Source organism: Podarcis melisellensis, assembly GCF_964234715.1.
Source record: "Podarcis melisellensis genome assembly, chromosome: 6".
Classification (NCBI taxonomy): Eukaryota; Metazoa; Chordata; class Lepidosauria; order Squamata; family Lacertidae; genus Podarcis; species Podarcis melisellensis.
In genome coordinates this window covers 55,088,450-55,107,041 of record NC_138538.1, presented here as the reverse complement: position 1 = coordinate 55,107,041, position 18,592 = coordinate 55,088,450, and the positions used below count along the sequence as shown (strand labels likewise).

Genomic DNA, 18,592 nt, shown 5'->3' with positions numbered 1-18,592 from the left:
ACATGGGGACAATAGAAACAGCAACAAACGGTGGGTGATACCTGACTATGTCATTCACATGAATTACATCTATCAGTTACTTCTGAAATTCAATCATTTGTGGTTAAGTTCTGATACAGATCTAGCCTCCAAATTGGACAGTGTCTGCTTGCCTCTACTCTCATAAATACATATTTAAGAGCACAAAAAATGCATCATGTATAAATGAAGAAGTGCTTATTTGCAAAGGCTTAGCAAAGCTGCCCTGTGATAGAGACGCTGAAAGCGGGAGAAGGCGAGTTGGGGGGAAAGAAAGGTGGCAAGTGTCCATTCTGCAAGGGAAGAGGGGAGGAGACGTTATCGCTATTGTGAAACGTTTGCAGAGAATTGGGAAAGGGGGGCAAGCTCTGCAAGATCTAAGTAGCCTTGGATAAGGGATGAACTGGTTTAAGCATTGTTATGGGGGGGCACAAGGGGAAAAAATAAAGAGGAGAAGGAGAACAGCTTCCCTTGGGAGTAACCTGGCGATAATAATAATAATTTATTATTTATACCCCGCCCATCTGGCTGTCTTGGAGTTTCCTTCCTGTCCTGCCAGCCCAAACCTAGAAGCTCCCTCCGGCCTGAGCTGGCGTCACGCCCTTGACCCGAGGCGATGAGCTGCAGCTGGGGCTGGTTTCCTTTATCACGCCGGTTTATCAAGTACGCGGCTGCCTCCGAGAGACCTGCAGGGGGCGGTCGCTCGCCTGAGAGGCCTCAGGATGAGGAGGGAACAGGCGGCGGCCGGCAACTTTCTAGGGGAGGAGCCGCCCCCCAGCAGCGCGGGGACCTTGCTCTGGAGCCGCCTGCCTCCACTTTCCCGGCGTTATGAGTTTGCCGCTGACTATCGAGGCGGAGCGGGCTTTTTTTTTACCTCAGCAGCACCTCGCTTCATCTCGAGACGAGCCTAGCGGAGCCTCATGGACGCGCAAAGTAGCCGCAGAAGCAGCAGCGGCAAGAAAAAAGAGCTGAGGTACTTACTCTGGGGGAGGTGGATCATGCCTTCGGTCTAGCTAAGTTGGCGCGCTTGTGTTTCACGAGCAAGCTGCCTTGGCAGGCAGGAAACCAACAGGTGAAGCTGTTGCCGGCATGCAGGTCGACATTTGCAAATAAACCTGCCGGGAAGTTTGCATGGCTGGGCCATGTAGCTGCTGAAGCCAATATGGGTTTGTTTGTTTCAGTTGTTGTTGTTATTATTATTTCTCGTGTTTTCTTCCAAAGGAGCTCAAGGTGGTGTGTGCCTGGTTCTCCCCTGCCTCATTGAATCCCCACAACCGCCCTTTGGGCTGAGAGGCAGCGACTGGGCCAAGAGCCCTTGCCTCCCAAGTAATAATAATAATAATAATAATGTATTTATACCCCGCCCATCTGGCTAGGTTTCCCATAGCCTGACACTCATAACCACGACACCACACTGGCTCTCATATTTAGCACTGTTATGTGGATTGAGTGTATTTCCCACCCCGCTTCCTGACTGTAAACTGCTGGGGTTTGTGTGTGTGGAAAAGCATTAAATGTAAAAAGAAAAAAGAAAGGTAGTAACCCTGAGGTGAAACTGAAATGGAGTGTGTATGAAACCCCTGGAGAGCTGCTGCCAGTTACTGAGCTAGATGGACTAACAGTCTGACTCGGTGTAAGTCAGCTTCCTAAATTCCTAAGGCGGTTACATAAATGTTTAGAAATGGCAGGTGAAAGGGGATGCACTACAATATTGCCACTTTATGTAAGTTAAGGCGACATATATTGTAGGTACATACTTTCCTCTCTTTATGTCAGGTGAATCTACTGCCAGCCTGAAAATAAATGTTGCAAGCAAGTGGGATTCCTGACCTCCCTGCTATGTGTGTGCAAATTTCTTATTGTGAAAATAAGAAATATTTAGGGTGTGTGCGCTAAATTTTGTTCTTGCTCAGGTGCCATATTACCAAAGTCTGCCCCTTGTTTCTCCTAATGTTCAACTGAAATCTACCCTTCTGTAACTTAAGCCCCATGTCCAAGTGTTTTTGTTCTGTTTTGTCTTGTATCGATGGTTTCCCCTGAAAAACCTGCATTTTACTGCTGAATCAGAGCAAACGGCAATCCAGGGAAGACTTGATTGCTGTTGCTCCAATTCAGCGGTAAAACACAGGTTTTCCCGGGGAAAGTTCTAGGAGAAAAGCAACAACAACACTTGGGGGCATGGAGCTTTAAAGTCTGGACCTGTGCCCACTGGGTAGTGAATGGTGATCCAGAAAAAGGTGGCAATTCCAGGTTTTCCCCATTTTGATTGGCCCCACTGTGTCCACCTTCTGATTGTGGTCTCCAGTATGTTCAGATCAAATTACAAAATTATTGCTATATGAAACTGGTTGCTAAGTTATGAGGAGAAAGCACTTTTCACGGGCTCAGAAGGTACCCTTTTCGTTTTTACTTCAAATATTTTCAGGGCTAAGCTTTGCTGTTGGGGGACAGGAGGTGGGAATGCTGGAAACAATGTTCCATCCTTGTCCCACAAACCCAGTTTTTTAAAACCCTAGAATATTTCGCTTCCATCACTGCCAAAAGCTCAGTGTGTTTGTGTGTGAGAGCCTGCTTAGGTTGAATGTGCTGCCAGCTTTCTACAAAGCACAGGAGGAGATGTAGACCTATTAAATGTTAAACAGGACTTGGTAAAGGACAGGATATGCCAGAATTGATGATCTCTTTAATGTGCTTATTTGTTATTGAATTATTTATAAGCTTTTCAGCTGGCTAAAATGACAAAGACAGTTAAAGAAAATTACACTTGATCTAAGTCAAAAGGCCGAGAAGAAAATTAACAGTTGTGGGGGACCATTGTTCATTTTCTCTCTAGTTTTGGCAAGTCATGAGTTGGCTGCTCATATTTGGATTACTATGGTACCTCGGGTTAAGAACTTAATTCATTCTGGAAGTCCTTTCTTAACCTGAAACTGTTCTTAACCTGAAGCACCACTTTAGCTAATGGGGCCTCCCGCTGCTGCCGCACCGCTGCTGCGCGATTTCTGTTCTCATCCTGAAGCAAAGTTCTTAACCTGAGGTATTATTCCTGGAATAGCAGAGTCTGTAACCTGAAGCGTATGTAACCCGAGGTACCACTGTATTGTTAAGTTTGCTCTGTTTTCATAAAGCCTTCAGAGGGTTGAGAAGGGCTCTGTGCAATAGGTCAAAAGCTGTTGGGCACTTGAATAGGAGAGAAAGGGTTTGGGCACTATGCTGTTTGAAGGAAAGTCTTTCATTCGAAAGCACGTCAAAGTGCAAGTAGATAAATAGGTACCGCTCTGGCGGGAAGGTAAACGGCATTTCCGTGTTCATCAGAAGCGGCTTAGTCATGCTGGCCACATGACCCGGAAGCTGTACGCCGGCTCCCTGAGCCAAAAAAGTGAGATGAGCGTCGCAACCCGAGTCCACGACTGGACCTAATGGTCAGGGGTCCCTTTACCTTTATTCTTCAACACTGTAGCTAAGAGTTTTCCCATTTTAGAGATAGGGTGCCATGTAATCACTGATAAATTTGATCCAACTTGTACAAGGTTGAACACTGTTGGATTAAGTTCTATAAGGTGTGTTTTTTTATTTCCAATCAGCTTGTAGCAATCTACTCAAAATATTTTTAATATTTAGTATCATTCTACTATTGAAACTCCTTGATCTAGATCTTTCTCCCATTTGTCTTGTAAAGCTGGAAGACTGAAAGTTTTAAATTTAACAGAAACAAAAAAAGTTTGTCTGTTGTCAGACATATAATGTAATAAGTATTTTCTACTTTAAAACAAACAAACAAACAAACTCAGAGCCAGGCCTACGTTTTTCTTGCTACTCTGTTCAGTTTTTTTCCTGCATGCTGTGCAGCATAACAGCAGCATATTAAATGGTTGTAGGTTGTCCAGAATACACTTCCTTTATTTTTAATCTTTAATGTCTGTTGCTTCTTACTTTCTCTGCTTTATGACTGTATTCTGTGCCCCAGGCAGGTGATAGAGGTCAGGAGGTTCTCTGTCATGTCCTCTGGGATGCTGAGGACACTGTCTAGCCTGGTAGCCGCCTTTTGCACTTCCTCCAAATGCACAGGTATTGGCTCATACTCCAGTATGTTAGTGGTTATGCTCAATGCATTCAATCCAAATTCAGTGTGTTTTTCCAATATAGTATTTTTTTATGTCCTGAACAAATCCACTGCCTGTTTCTGTAAATCAAAATCACAAGTCAAAGCAGTCTACTTTGCTCGTGATGTTGCAATAGCTAACCCATAAATTAGGTTAGAGAAGTTTTATAATTAGCCAACGGACTGCATAATCTCTGCGCAACTTCTGATGGAAAAATGCACAGTAACTATACTTTGAAGTGGAAATAAACTTTGATAGGAAATAAACGTTGCTATTTCAAAGCCATGTTGTAAGTCCATTACAACAGCTGGGAAATTTAAAAGGAAATAAATATTACTTTGCATACCAAAAAGTACAATAGCTGATACGTTTGCTAGTTTAATAGTTTATCCATAATCATCATTGTGTTTAGGACTTAAGAAATACACTAGGGTTATTGGCTAAAGCATTTCATATTTATTTAAAAGTAACTGAGCTATTCAAATGTCTTTTATCTGGGGGCAGTGATGGGCCGGATGAGGGCTAATAAACTCAACCTCAACCAGACAGTGGTTCTATGAGTCAATGTGGTTCCCAGTTCCAGGCATTAGGTGGACAGCCTGTTCTTCAGTGGGAGTGCTGCCCCATATAGGAGCAGATTCATAGATGAGGGTGATTCTTGATTCCAAGCTGTCACAAGAGACCCAAGTGACTTAAAATGGTGAGACTTATCTGCGCCCAACTATTGCTGGTTCACTAGTTATAGCCGTTCCTGGACTGGAACAGCTTAATGCCAGTTATCAATGCTCTAATAACCACCCATATAGAGAAATGCAACATTCCAGAAGCTGCAGGTGGTACAGAAAGCTGCAACCTGGCTGTTGGGCACAGCTGACAGGGTCATGTTACTTCAGTTCTGAAGATACTGTAGTGGCTGCCATTCATATACTGTACCAGGCCCGCTTCAAGGTGTTGGCATTAGTCTGTAATTAGTTTTTTTTTAAATAAAAAAATAGTAATCCTTTTATGTATTTCCTAGTATGTGCTACCCCAAACCTTAAGAACTGCTGAAAAGTCTCTGCTTGTAGTCCCACTGCCTAGTGTGGTGAGTAAAATAGTGATATGAGGCATGGCATTTGCAGCAATGGCGCCCCTTTTACAGAGCTCCTCACTGAGATATGAGAGTCCTCCACATTAGCTGTTTTCAGACAACAAGCAGAAACATTCTCTCCATCCAAGCTTTTGGAACCTGGTGCCTCCACTGGGAACTGCCCAGTTGGTGTTAAACTATGGCAGGGCCTTTCCAGTAGTAATTCCCCACTTCTGAAATAGTTTCCCTGGTGAGGAGAGTCTGTCTTCCTCATTATTGACTTCAAAATATTTCTGTTCACCCAGGTATTAGAAAGCAGAAAGATACCATTCCTAGCAACCCTGAAATAATTCATTGAGAGACTGGTTGTATTTAGAATATTTTAAATATTATTTTAATGATGTGTTTGCCACCCTGGACTCCTTTGGCAGGAAGGCTGAGATATAAATTGAATGAATAATAATAAGTATCATGTTGGTGTTGATTCTGGATGGAATTGAGGTCTAGTGCTGCAGTTTTTTTATAATGGATGTACAATTTAATTTTGTTACATGTTTTATATTGTTTATACTGCATGTTGTGCTCTGTGCTCTGATTTGGGGGAAGGGCAGGGTATAACTGCTGAAATAAAGCAATTGAATAAATACTAGATGCTGCAGTGGAAATTAGCAATAAATCCATTGCTAGTCAAATATTTATGACTTTTTTTTAGTTGCCAACTGCTGTAGTAGTTGAAAGAAAGAACCATATTCCTGTTTTGTGTGTTTTTTAAAATGATATCGTAAGAACTTGCTTCTATGTTTGATGTGAATGTGTTCGTGTCAATTAAATACTTCTGGAAGTGAGCAAGTTAAGTTTGGTCATGAATTATGAGATGCTATCCTTTGTGTTTTATTTATTATTTCCAGATAATTTTTGAGTGCACAAAATGTTTTGTAGTTCTTATCTCATTTTGCTTAGGGAGGGAAGCAATTCCAGTAGGTGCACTGAGGTCTATTGCTTCTTTTTAGTAGTTAATGTCTTAATTTAATATGAAATTATGCTAATGGTATTTTAAGGGCCACTACATTTGGATCAAAGGACAGAAAGATAATGACATTACTAGGGGAGCATGAAGAACATGGAGAAGGAAGCAGTTGAGTCCATGTGAGCAATTGAAGATAAGTTGCTTGTTAAAATACCATGGAACAAGAGCACGTGAGACCCATCTCTATGCTTATATCACAATCACAAGACATATTGTAAGAACATAAGAAGAGCCTGCTGGATCAGGCCAATGGTCCCTCTGGTCCAGCATCCTGTCCTCATAGTGACCAATCAGATGCCTGTGGGAAACCCATAAGCAGGATTAGAGCACAACAGCACTCTCTCCCAGCCACAGATTCCAGCACTGGCATTCATAAGCATTGCTGCCCCCAACTGTAGAGGCAGAGCATAGCCTTCATGGCTTGTAGCCATTGATAGCCCTCTCCTCCATGAATTTGTCTAATTCTCTTTTAAAGGTTAGTGACCATCACGGCCTCCTGTGAGCTGCATGAATACGTAATTTCTTTCATTTGTCCTGTAAAGCAGGTGTATATACTGCTAATTGTTCTGGAGGTTAAAACTTTATCTCAGACTCTCTGTATCATAGAAAAATGGTGGAATAGTGCTACTCTTAATCCTTTTCCATAATTGAACAGTGCTCAGCTTCTGACAATCTATTACATATGTTGTGTAGTGCATTAAACTATTTGAGGATTTTTTGTGTTTCAATGAGTTGTTATGCATTTCAGGTTTCTCTCTCTTTTTTAAAAAAATAGAGCCTTGAACAGGAGCACTCATAGGGCATAAGAATCCTCTGGTACATTTTGTTGCAAGTCCCACTTGTAGATGCACAAGCACAAAATGTTGCACCTTTCACATATTTTTTTTTTAAAAGCCATTTCAAGCAAGATTGCCTGATGTTATTTTCTAACATGATGCTGATGGAGTAATTGTGCTTCGTATGTGAAAACTAAGGGTGCAATCCTATGCGTGCTTACCTGGGAGTAAGTTTTATTGAACTGAATGATTCTTACCTCTGACTAGACATGTACAGAAATACACTTTAAGAAAAGCATTCTAATAGTTAACATGCTGACCTTTGGGAGGATGGGACTTCTTTATCTCATGCCGCATTGGAAACAGAGAAGTTAGCATTAACTCTTTTCTCTTTTTCCAGATCATCTGCACAGGACTTGAATGTTGCTCTCAGTGAATGTATGGCAGCTGTGGATCTGTTTTTAAATAACAAATTCCAGGATGCCCTTGTTTCTCTGCAAACTAAGTAAGCTTGTTTATTTCTTTCTCTAATTATTGTTAGCGTTTCTGCTATGGTGCTAAAGTAACTAGCTTTTACAAGTCTTTCTGTATTGTTGCACGCCACTCCAGTTTCCAAGCAGTGCAAGATTCCAAGGGTTCTAGGTGCCTACCCAGGGTTCGTGTTTCCTTTGGAATGAGGCACAGCAGAGACTGTGGTGTCTTTATAATATATGGTTTATTTACACATATATACAACCTGAGCTTTTGTGATGGAGGAGTTCACAGCATTAACACCCCAAGAGGGTCTTGCTGCACCCATAGCCACAGCCTTGGATTCAAACAGAAAATAAAACATCGCTCTGTCTCTCTCAGTTCCTAGCTTGCTACTTTCTGGGTTCTGGCTTCTAGTTCACATAATTCAACTTTCCACTCTGACCTATTGTCCTTCAAACTACCTACAAGTTGAGGGACTTAATGTGTTGTCTGAGCCTGGGTTCATGGTTAAACTCACTCCTTGGTAACCACTAGCTGCAGCCAAGAACAAACTATAGTGTTGTGTGAACCAGGCCACTAAATAGAGAAATGTGGTATTATCAGTCTGGTGGTTCCTAATGCTACCCAATTGTTGGTCTTCCAATGTAAGCTATATGTGGAATTGAAAATGACTAGGCATAGCCACATGGGCAGAGAAGGGATAGAGTATTAATATTAGCCTGCCTGGTTAATGTTTATTTGCAAAACGAATACAAATATTTTCTTAAAATAAAAATTTGCATTAAAATGTTTTTATTTAAAATTAAATTCTGTCACACAAATATTTCAGTTTCTTTTTTTTAAAAAGGAAGTCATTTTAGTGCAAATTAAATAACTGATTTTTAAAAAGAAAATAAATATGCCGATAAAATAACACCAGAGCAAAAGATCATAGTGAATGTATACCAAAGAAGATGCCTCATAAAGGCTTCATTGCACATGTCAAAATGCCTCTTTAAAAAATGCAAAAAAAGAGCACTAAGTTGATCAGTACCTGCACATATGTTGCTACTGTTGTGTTCCTTAGCAATAAGAATTTGATTTTGTTTGAAGTCTGGAAAGAGATGGAAGAACTGCAGGAAAAAACAGAAGAACAATGATATGATGACAATGTATTGTAGGTGCCTCATAAAAAGTGAATGAAGACAACCTGGCTGTTCTGCAGTAAACAACTTATTTTTATTTATTTTATTTATTTATTCAATTTATATACCGCCCTATACCGCTTTATAGGTCAAAACCAGCACTTTGAAATGGGCCTGGAAACTAATTGGTAGCCAATGCAGTTGGACCAGGATCAGTGTAATATACTCAAACCATCTTGCTCCGGTGAGCAACCTGGCCGCGGAATTCAGCACTAGCTGAAGTTTCTGAACTATCTTCAGAGGCAGCCCTACATATACCGCAATGCAGTAATCTAACCTTGAAATTACCAGAGATAGACAACAGTAATTAGGCTATCCCTGTACAGATAGGGGCACAGCTGGGTCACCAGCCGAAGCTGATGGAAAGCACTCCGGGCCACTGAGGCCACCTGAGCCTCAAGTGACAGCAAAGGATCCAGGAGTACTCCCAGGCTACAAACCTGCTCCTTCAGAGGAAGTGTAACCCCATCAAGAGCAGGCAACCTCCCAGTCACCTGGTCTTGGTTGATAAGATGTTGGCAATACTCTAACTAGAGCAGCAAAGGAAATAATGTGTGTCCCCCTTCATTAGCTTTGGTAAGGTGGCTGCTTCTATAAAAGGGAAAATACCTGATTTTACAAAGCTGGAAGCTGCTACAGTGGTACCTTGGTTTACGAACTTAATCTGTTCCGGAAGTCCGTTCTTAAACCAAAGCGTTCTTAAATCAACGCACACAAAATGGATTAATCCGTTCCAGACTTTTAACGTAAAGGTAAAGGTTGGCAGGAGCAGGGACCGAGCAACAGGAACTCACCCTGTTGCGGGGATTCAAACCGCTGACCTTCTAATCGGCAAGTCCTAGGCTCTGTGGTTTAACCCACAGCGCCGCCCGCGTCCCCTCCAGACTTTTAAAAGCAACGCCTAAATCAGCAATTTAACATGAATTTTACTATCTAATAAGACCATTGATCCATAAAATGAAATCAGTAATCAATGTACTGTACTATAAAATAAATAAAACAGTATTCTAGATGATAAAAATGAAAATTAAAAAAAATTCTTACCTGCACTGATGATAGTCATTGTTTGGATGTGGGGCTTTTATCCATTTCCTCAGTCACACAATCAATCAATCAATCAATCAATCAGTAGCTGAACTGATCCACACAGATTCCCCCCCACACACACTGTTGCAGGAAATGTTCCCTAGAGAGCGCGTCTCCCACAGCGGCATGGGGGAGAGTTGCGAGCCTTCCAACCAGTTGGCTGGCAGGCGTGCAGCCTCCCTCCCAAGCCTCTGCAGGGATTGATCTCCTCTTGTAGCGGCATGGGGGTGAGTTGCAAGCCCACCAACCAGCAGCTTCCTTCCTCGCAGCTGCGGGAAACACCGTGACAACCCCGTTCTCCGCTGCTGGACAACAGAAGTGTGGCACTCAAAACGGAAGTGCACCCCTGAATGGAGTACGTTCGTATACCAAAAAAAATATGCAACCCGGAACACTCATTTCTGGGTTTGAAGTGTTTGTAATCCAAAAAGTTTGTTAACTAGGCTGCTTGTAACGTGAGGTACCACTGTACTTGCAAGTTACAAAGTTCTTGAAATGCAGGTACGCCAGTTACTGTTTCTTAAAATTCTCCAATGGTTATTTGTTGCTGATTTTAATTTACAACTACTACTTCAATTTGACTGCATCTTTCCCTACTAAATTATACTTAGTTGCTGTGAACAATTTTACAAAGAAGGACATAATTGAAAATGATTGTTCAAAGGTTGCATGATGTTAGCCAGCTTTGTCTCCCTATTTCCTCTCCTCCCTACCCACCTCTCCAATTTTCTGTTTTACAGTAGTCCCCTGCGGAATGGAATATGGTGTACAGTGGTACCTCGGTTTAAGAACAGCCCTGTTTACGAACTATTCGGTTTATGAACTCCACAAAACCGGAAGTAGTGTCCCAGTTTGTGAACTTTACCTCAGTGATGGGAGGCCTCATTAGGGAAAGCACGCCTCAGTTTAAGAACAGACTTCTGGAACGGATTAAGTTCGTAAACCGAGGTATCCCTGTACCCAATATATATGACAAAAAATATATATATTTTATTGAATTGGAATGTCACTACATTTGGCAGAGACAGCCATAATCTTTTGGCTAAGCTCTGCTCATCTAGCAGCAGCACAAGGAGCAGGGTGGATACATAGAAAAATGGCAGCTCTAGGATATCAAAACATATGTGGTCTAACCTGGAACAGGCAGGACATGGAAACAGATAATTCTCTTTAAACGACATCCAGTCTTTTTGGATGCTATGTGCAAAGTGGAAAATATTACTGGGACCTGGGAATTAATGGGAAAATCTGCATTTATTTAAACCTTTATCTATATATATAAAATAATTGCATATAAAACTTGAGGGGAGGCGCCTGCAAAAGTGATGGGAGCCACATCCTTTGTTTAAAAATGTTATACACTTCATCACAGATGGTTTTGATTATTGCTTAAATGAGCCCCTGTTGAATTGGTTTAATGAGATGACTAGGTATCCTTGGATTTTACATGTGAATTTATTTCTCACTGTTAAACTACTTTAACTTAGAGAGTCAGTCAACTCCTTTTTTTGTCTTTGAATACAGTGATGGCCTCAAAGGGAGAAACAGGGACCTTAATTTAACTGCAAATGAGCTTCATTATTGACACACTCCTTGTGTCAAGGGAATGGTGGTAGAAGTGGGGCAGGCATATAATAATACACAATATTTTCTTTCAGAGACATCTGTTCCTCATCATTGACTCTTTCAGTGTCCTGTGAATCTAAATGGGTTTTCACGGTCTATAAACACACACGTTCCCTCTCTTTCTCCTAGTGGAAAATACTTACTGCCTTACTTTATCTGACAGCAGGCAAGAATTTATCTTTGATAATATTTCAGGTTTATTACTAAGTACCATTCTTGTAAAGCCACTGAAATAACTTTTGATGCACCAGCTTTGTTAAGGAAAAAAAATACTAGCAATATCGATAGGCTGGTGATTGTTATTTCTTTTGTGTGGTGGTGTCCATAGGACTGCATCCTTGTGGAGAAGGAAAAGCAGAAGCTCACTGGGGAACTATGAAGCATATAGAAATATCATATAAAATTAGCATATTCCATTTGTTTGATAAAATTTTCCCTTGTGCCAGAATGTTGTAGCTCCAGATACCACTTCACCTAGGGAAAATGAAGTATTAATTATATTCTGTATAACCATAAGCTGCAAAACTTTGAAGTGTGTGTGTGTGAGAGAGAGGGGGGGAGTGATACAGGATTCAAGGAGCAAACTGCATGAGTGTGAAGGGCTTTGTAAAAATAGAGAAGTGGGTTCTGACAACACTGGTAACCCTACTGCATTTCAGCTTTTTGTCCTTTCAGAGCCCTGTATCCCTTGAAAGGTGTATGAGAGGTGGTGGTGCTTGGGGCAGTAAATGATTCTACATCTGTGAATCCCTAGGTGTGGCATAGTTACACTATTTATATTTCAATCTGCCGTGTATTTGCTGAAAGAGACACTAAAAGAAAAAGGTACCCCTGACCATTAGGTCCTGTCGCAGATGACTCTGGGGTTGCAGCGCTCATCTTGCTCTGTAGGCCGAGGGAGCTGGCGTTTGTCCACAGACAGCTTCTGTGTCATGTGACCAGTATGACTATGCCGCTTCTGGTGAACCAGAGCAACGCACAGATATGTCGTTTACCTTCCCGCCGGAGCAGTACCTATTTATCTGCTTGTACTGGTATGCTTTCAAACTGCTAGGTGGGCAGGAGCTGGGACCGAACAACAGGAGCTCACCCCTTCATGGGGATTCGAACTGCCGACCTTCCGATCGGCAAGCCCTAGGCTCAGTGGTTTAGACCACAGCGCCCTGAGAGAATAAGTAACTGGCTTCCTACTAGTTTCAGCCTCCGAATGACACTGTGGGTGGTTAATATCAGTGCCACTGTGTATGTTGGCTGGTTGCCTGTAGATGCAAGAGACACACAGAGATAGTGATGAATAATTGGTTGCATATTCTTTTTAAAAAAATGTTTGATGTTTTGTTGTATTTTTATATATGCTATAAGCTGCTGAGAGTGGCTAGGGAAACCCAGCCAGGTGGGTGGGATATAAATAAAATATAATTAATAATAATAATTAATAATAATGTGATTGACCATTCCTGTGACAAGGTACTAACTAGAAGCTATTGGCAAGTGATTTAAGGAGTGTTGCCATTGTGTTGGTGTTCGCTTTCATGTCTCAGCCCCCCTTCCCACCGGTAGTCCCATTGGAATATGAGTTAGAGATTCACCTATTGGGAAAGATGATGCTTCCACCAAAAATGACCATTTTCCTCTGTCCTAGTAGGTGTCTATTTTCTCATTGAGCATGCATAAAATGAAGTTAGGATCACTCTGTTAGCTGCCTAGCTCTGTTTCCTTTGCCAAATGCTGGTGGTGACACACCAAATCTGGTCGCTTCATGCAGGGAGGACTTATGAATCTTTTAGGAACAGGTAACTCAAAGGAATACAAAAGGTTACTTTGTTCCAGCTCATAGAAGCTGATGGGCAAAAGCTATTTCAGGATTTAACAGTGTAGATGAAAGCTTCTTTGTAGTCCATATATTGTAGATTAAATGTCAGATCTAGTTATTAGGTTTCTCAAATTCTGATTTCATTGTTTTGATATGAATCAGAATAATGCACTGAATTTCCTGATGGTATTGAAGATAACTGATCTGAGTGCCTGCCAGTCCTGACAGAAAAGCACTTTGCTATCTTTTTATTGAAAGACCAAGACTATAACATAAATGCTATTTCAAAGTTTTTATATTGCCTTAGTAAATTGAATTGGTATTCATGCATCATGTAATGCCTGTCTTGAATGCAGGAACAAGGAAGTATTTTATCTAATTTATCTAGGTTTTGTGTTTGCCATTACACACCATAGAAAATACCTGAGAAATATATAAGCTGTAGGTGCAGCACAGGAATACAATAATACATCTTATGGAGAGAGAAAACAAAAGCAAAGGCAAAACAATGCTTTTATCTTGCCCAAACGTAAAGGTAAACTAGTGTTTCCCAAACTTCTGAGTTCATTTGTTAAAGATGTAATGAGGCTCAACCTAAATTCTTAGGAATGTAAATAAAATAAAGTAAAATAAATCAGTATAAAATCCACATTTATTTATAATCAACCACCATTCCTAGGAATCGCAGGATGTAAAAATTCTATGATGCATTGCAGGGGGTTGGACTAGATGACACTTGGGGTCCCTTCCAATACTATGATTCTATGATTATATAAAAAAGGAAACTAAACAACTGAAAAATAACAACACCTGTATACATTTTTTAGCAGTAAAACAGCAAGATATGAGAATACTGCAATATTGTGGAATCAGCTTATTAAATGCAGAGGTTATTCATTGGCAAAGGAGATTCACCCTGTACATTCCTGTGCGCTTTATTTATGAGGCTCATAGTAAAGGTAAAGGGACCCCTGACCATTAGGTCCAGTCGTGACTCTGGGGTTGTGGCGCTCTGGGGTTGTGGCGCTCATCTCGCTTTATTGGCCAAGGGAGCCGGCGTACAGCTTTTGAGTCATGTGGGCAGCATGACTAAGCCACTTCTGGCGAACCAGAGCAGCACACGGAAACGCCGTTTACCTTCCCGCCGGAGCGGTACCTATTTATTTACTTGCACTTTGATGTGCTTTTGAACTGCTAGGTTGGCAGGAGCAGGGACCAAGCAACGGGAGCTCACCCCGTCGCGGGGATTCGAACCGCTGACCTTCTGATTGGCAAGTCCTAGGCTCTGTGGTTTAACCCACAGCTCCACCCGCGTCCCTTATGAGGCTCATAGTTCCTTGTTAATTTGATTGCACTATACATCCTAAACTGCTTTTCAACCTCAGGCCTTTTTCTACCACTTCTGACCCTCAACCCCAGGAGGTCAGTATATGTTGGCAAGTCCGAGTAGACAAGCTAATAAGTTATTGGCTTCTGTACCACTTATAACACATTTTATGATTGCTCTGTGGTATCTAACACATCAACTATCTGTACAAATATACTACAAGAAGCAGTAGCAACCTTTCATTAAATGGTTGTATTTACAAGTAGCCTGATGGGCTAGTAATGGGTTTGATTTTACAATGTCATAAATGTGAGGTGGAAAGGCTTTTGCCACAAGGAGAAAGTACCTCTGTGGACAATCCTTAAGGGTATGCTGTGATTATCTCCAGTTTAACATATAAATAAGATCTCTTTGTGAGTCAGACAAATCCCTCTCTTCCCTCCCAATGCAGATTGTTCCCTACAGAACAGTTTGCTATGCTTTATCTAGAGTAATTAAATGTTGATTAATAGCTCCTCCTTTCCTTACTTTGGAGACTGTAATTTAATTAAGGGTTTGTCCCATTGTTGGCTTCTGTGTTAGTGTAGCTTTGCTGAATGCAAGGTCTCTAGCTTGAACTGCAGTTTGGATGGTGAGGAATCAAATAATGGAGAGATGAGAGAACCTGTATGTCTTAGGGTGATAAACAGGGGGGCTGCATCTTTTGGATTTAAATTTGCTTGAAGGAGATAACTGTTTGGAGAAAAAAATGCCCACAGATAAGGAGAGAAGTTGCTTTGACAGGATCCAGTAGCAACAGTCAAAACTAAGAGGTTCCTAGAAGGACTATTTAGGATGTATTAGATGACAGAAGGCAGCACGCAGGTCTTTGTGTGCTTTCTGACTGGTAGCCCAGTCTTTGCTGCATTCCCATCTTTCTATTTTTTCATAGTAGTGCAAATAACTAGATGACCATATACCAGTGCAGTCAATTGTGTGAACCTTTACAAGTGGTCTAATAACAAAGGATCATAATAGATGACCCAATCCTTAAAAATATCTTTTAAGATAGTCTACTTGAGTTTCCACCACCATCCAACACATGCAGACATACTTGTGGGGGATGGGAGAGAAAACCCATAGGAGTGGATGACAAAGGGAGTACATGTTATAAGCACTGAAAACCAAATCCAACAAAAATTATAACCAGAAAATTCTGTAGAGCAGACAGAACTTTAGTAAAAATTTGAGCTTGGTCTCTTCAGTATTTCTGAGGTAAGCACACATTACAGTAATAGATGTTAATATTAGGGATTCCATTTCTGGTGCTAAGATTTTTACTTCAGGAGGTATCCTTTCAATGTGTGTTGCAGGATGTACAGACACAGCTGTTTTGTTTTCAAACATGTGCAAGGGCTAAAGTAAAGCCAAGACCATGTACCATCATGCTGCCTCTTAAAAGCAGTTCAGTATCACCTTGGCCGCCCTTCTTATATCTCTGCTTGTCTGATCCCTTCAATCTTGATAGGATTGTTGGACTGAAATTTAAGAAATGAGGTCTACAGCAAGACTGCAGTGTTTACTCTGTGGTATTCAGAGAAGTGGTTGTGTTGTGAATGGCACTGTGATGTTCAAGGACAAAGTCCAGTTCTTTAAGGGGAGGGGAATCTCCAACCCGTGGACTGAATGTGGCCCTTTAGGCCTCTCTGTCCAGCCCTCAGGTTTTTCCCCAGGCCATGTCCCATCACACCTTGCTCTTCACCCTCCTAGAATGCTCTTGCTTGGCTGGAATGCGTCCTTGAAGTGTGGTAATGCCTCTTGCTTGGCTGGATGGATTTGTGTGCATGGAAACCTGGTTTTTGCATGGCTGGAATGTAGCCAACTGTACAAAGGAAAGAGTCCCACCTATTCTGTACCTTTTCGCTCTGGCCCTTCCCACCACTGACATGTGGCTTGCAGGAGGTTGCCCATGAATGAATATGGCTCTTGGGCTGATAGGTTTTCCAATCCTGCTTTTAAAATATCCTTCAGTGATCCTGGGTGTTGCTGCTTCTAACTCTCCACTCCCTTGACCTCCTACCTTTAAGGCCATTGTTTTTGTTTTCATTCCTTTACTCTTTATTGTGGCTTCTGTGAATATCATAGAATAGATGTATCTCCCTTTAACTTGTTTCCCACAGAACAAAGGGGAGTATGTATCATGCATTGACATATGCCACCATATTGGAAATGCAAGCCATGATGACCTTTGACTCTCAGGACATACTGAATGCTGGAAACACAATGAAAGAAGCTCAAGCCATATGTCAGAAGTAAGCACAGAGAATTATTCTAGATGGTCAAAAGCATAGAATAAGTACATAAGACAGCTTTGCAACTGTAAGAATGAAGAAAATGTTTTAGTAGAGGAAAACGCTAAAGGATTCTTAGGAACCATCATGTGCCACCAATAATTTTTTTTGACAGTTGGATTACACCATGTATAAATGCAGTCATCTACATGAAAGTTGAAAGGTATAATTTTACTTGCACTTTACCTACACATGGCCACATGTAAGCCATTTTGGAAATATTTATTTATTGTCATGCAGCCAAAATGACAATTGTGGCACTATAAACACTATAGAATAACATACCGCTTTAAACAGAGATTAATGTTTATGTCAGAAAATGCTTGAGGTGACCACATAAAGGCATTGAGTCCTAACTGTTGCTAGTCAGAAATTTTAACACAGAGAAATATAATGGCAAAATTTAGCATGCCGAAGTACAGTGGTACCTCTGGTTACATACTTAATTCGTTCCAGAGGTCCATTCTTAACCTGAAACTGTTCTTAACTTGAAGCACCACTTTAGCTAATGGGGCCTCCCACTGCCGCTGCACCGCCACCGCGCAATTTCTGTTCTCATCCTGAAGCAAAGTTCTTAACCCGAGGTACTATTTCTGGGTTAGCAGAATCTGTAACCTGATGCGTATGTAACCTGAGGTACCACTGTAATGTAAAAGATAATTGAAAATAGTATATGAAACCTTTAATTATACATACAGCCTTTTCTTAAATCGCTTTGAGCATAATAACATATTGTTCTGTGTACTTGGCATTTTGCAGAGTAATAAATTTAAATTTCAAGTCTGTAATCTCCTTGGATTGGAATCTAAAGTTTTGACAGAGTGGAGGAAAGGCACTGAAATGAAATAAAAAACACAAAGGTATTGGAGCAAGAATATATGCAAATATAGTTTAGATGTATTTAGACTCCATTCCTCTGTCTATTTAGCTTTCAGCAGTTGGACTTGCTTTTGATATTACATGCATAAGATTGCATTGTTAGGCTTAGTTTTTGAAGGCCAATATGACTAAAGGGTTTTGCCAATATGTTCTACATTTCCAGCCTCTTTTGTTTTTATGTAGGTTTCGGAAGAAATCCACCGTGGCCGATTCACTCAACAATTTAGTGCACAGACACAATGTTGACCAATTAACTGAAGGTAAAAAAATAAACAAAAATAAACATTAGCTCCTGTTTCTGTCCACATGACTGCCTGGTAAAATAAATAAATATTCACCTGGTGCTTAAAAGCAGCTGGTGCTTAAAAGCAGCTGGCAAGCCTCTGGGGAAAGAATTGCATAGGTGGGAAGCCACAACTGGAAAGGTCACCATCTGCCTAATATTCGAAAACAAGGGCATCCAGGCAACAGCCTTAATATGACATCCTAATGTGGACATTTTTGAGGTGTGCTTGTATTATAATGTGGAAGATTGTAGTGGTTATGATGACACTGTTCCATTTGGTGGTGGAGCTTTCCTGCTATGCACTTCATATCTTTTTCCCCCTTTCCCCCTTTTCAAAAAGAGGAAATTCATGCAGAAATTTGCTATGCCGAATGTTTGCTTCAGAGAGCTGCTCTTACATTCCTTCAGGTAAGAGCATTTGTTTTTGGAACATTGTTGTGGAAACAAGAATGTGAGGCCTCAGTTAATTTCAGTAAGACCGTGGTTACTGAGATCATAGTGAGTTGGGCAGGTGATGTTAATAAGAATCTCTTTCTTCGTCCACCCACACCATGCAGCTTTACTTTTATGCATTTTGCATAACATGTAGCTTCT

General features: G+C 41.0%; 1 protein-coding gene across 4 annotated transcripts in view; it reads left to right on the top strand.

The window, feature by feature from the left end:
- The first annotated feature begins 210 nt into the window (after positions 1-210).
- Positions 211-18,592, top strand: part of TTC39A (tetratricopeptide repeat domain 39A) — a 48,495-nt gene continuing 30,113 nt past the window's right edge. Inside the window, exons 1-6 of one of the 4 annotated variants that reach the window (XM_081913962.1) lie at positions 3,947-4,086; positions 6,249-6,336; positions 7,394-7,498; positions 16,663-16,794; positions 17,896-17,972; positions 18,339-18,406. In XM_081913962.1, coding sequence (XP_081770088.1) covers positions 6,302-6,336; positions 7,394-7,498; positions 16,663-16,794; positions 17,896-17,972; positions 18,339-18,406 — 417 coding nt within the window. In that variant the 5' untranslated portion in view covers positions 3,947-4,086; positions 6,249-6,301. Of the gene's footprint in view, positions 992-3,946; positions 4,087-6,248; positions 6,432-7,393; positions 7,499-16,662; positions 16,795-17,895; positions 17,973-18,338; positions 18,407-18,592 lie in introns of those variants that run through there. The other 3 variants (XM_081913961.1, XM_081913963.1, XM_081913960.1) reach the window with 3 other exon arrangements.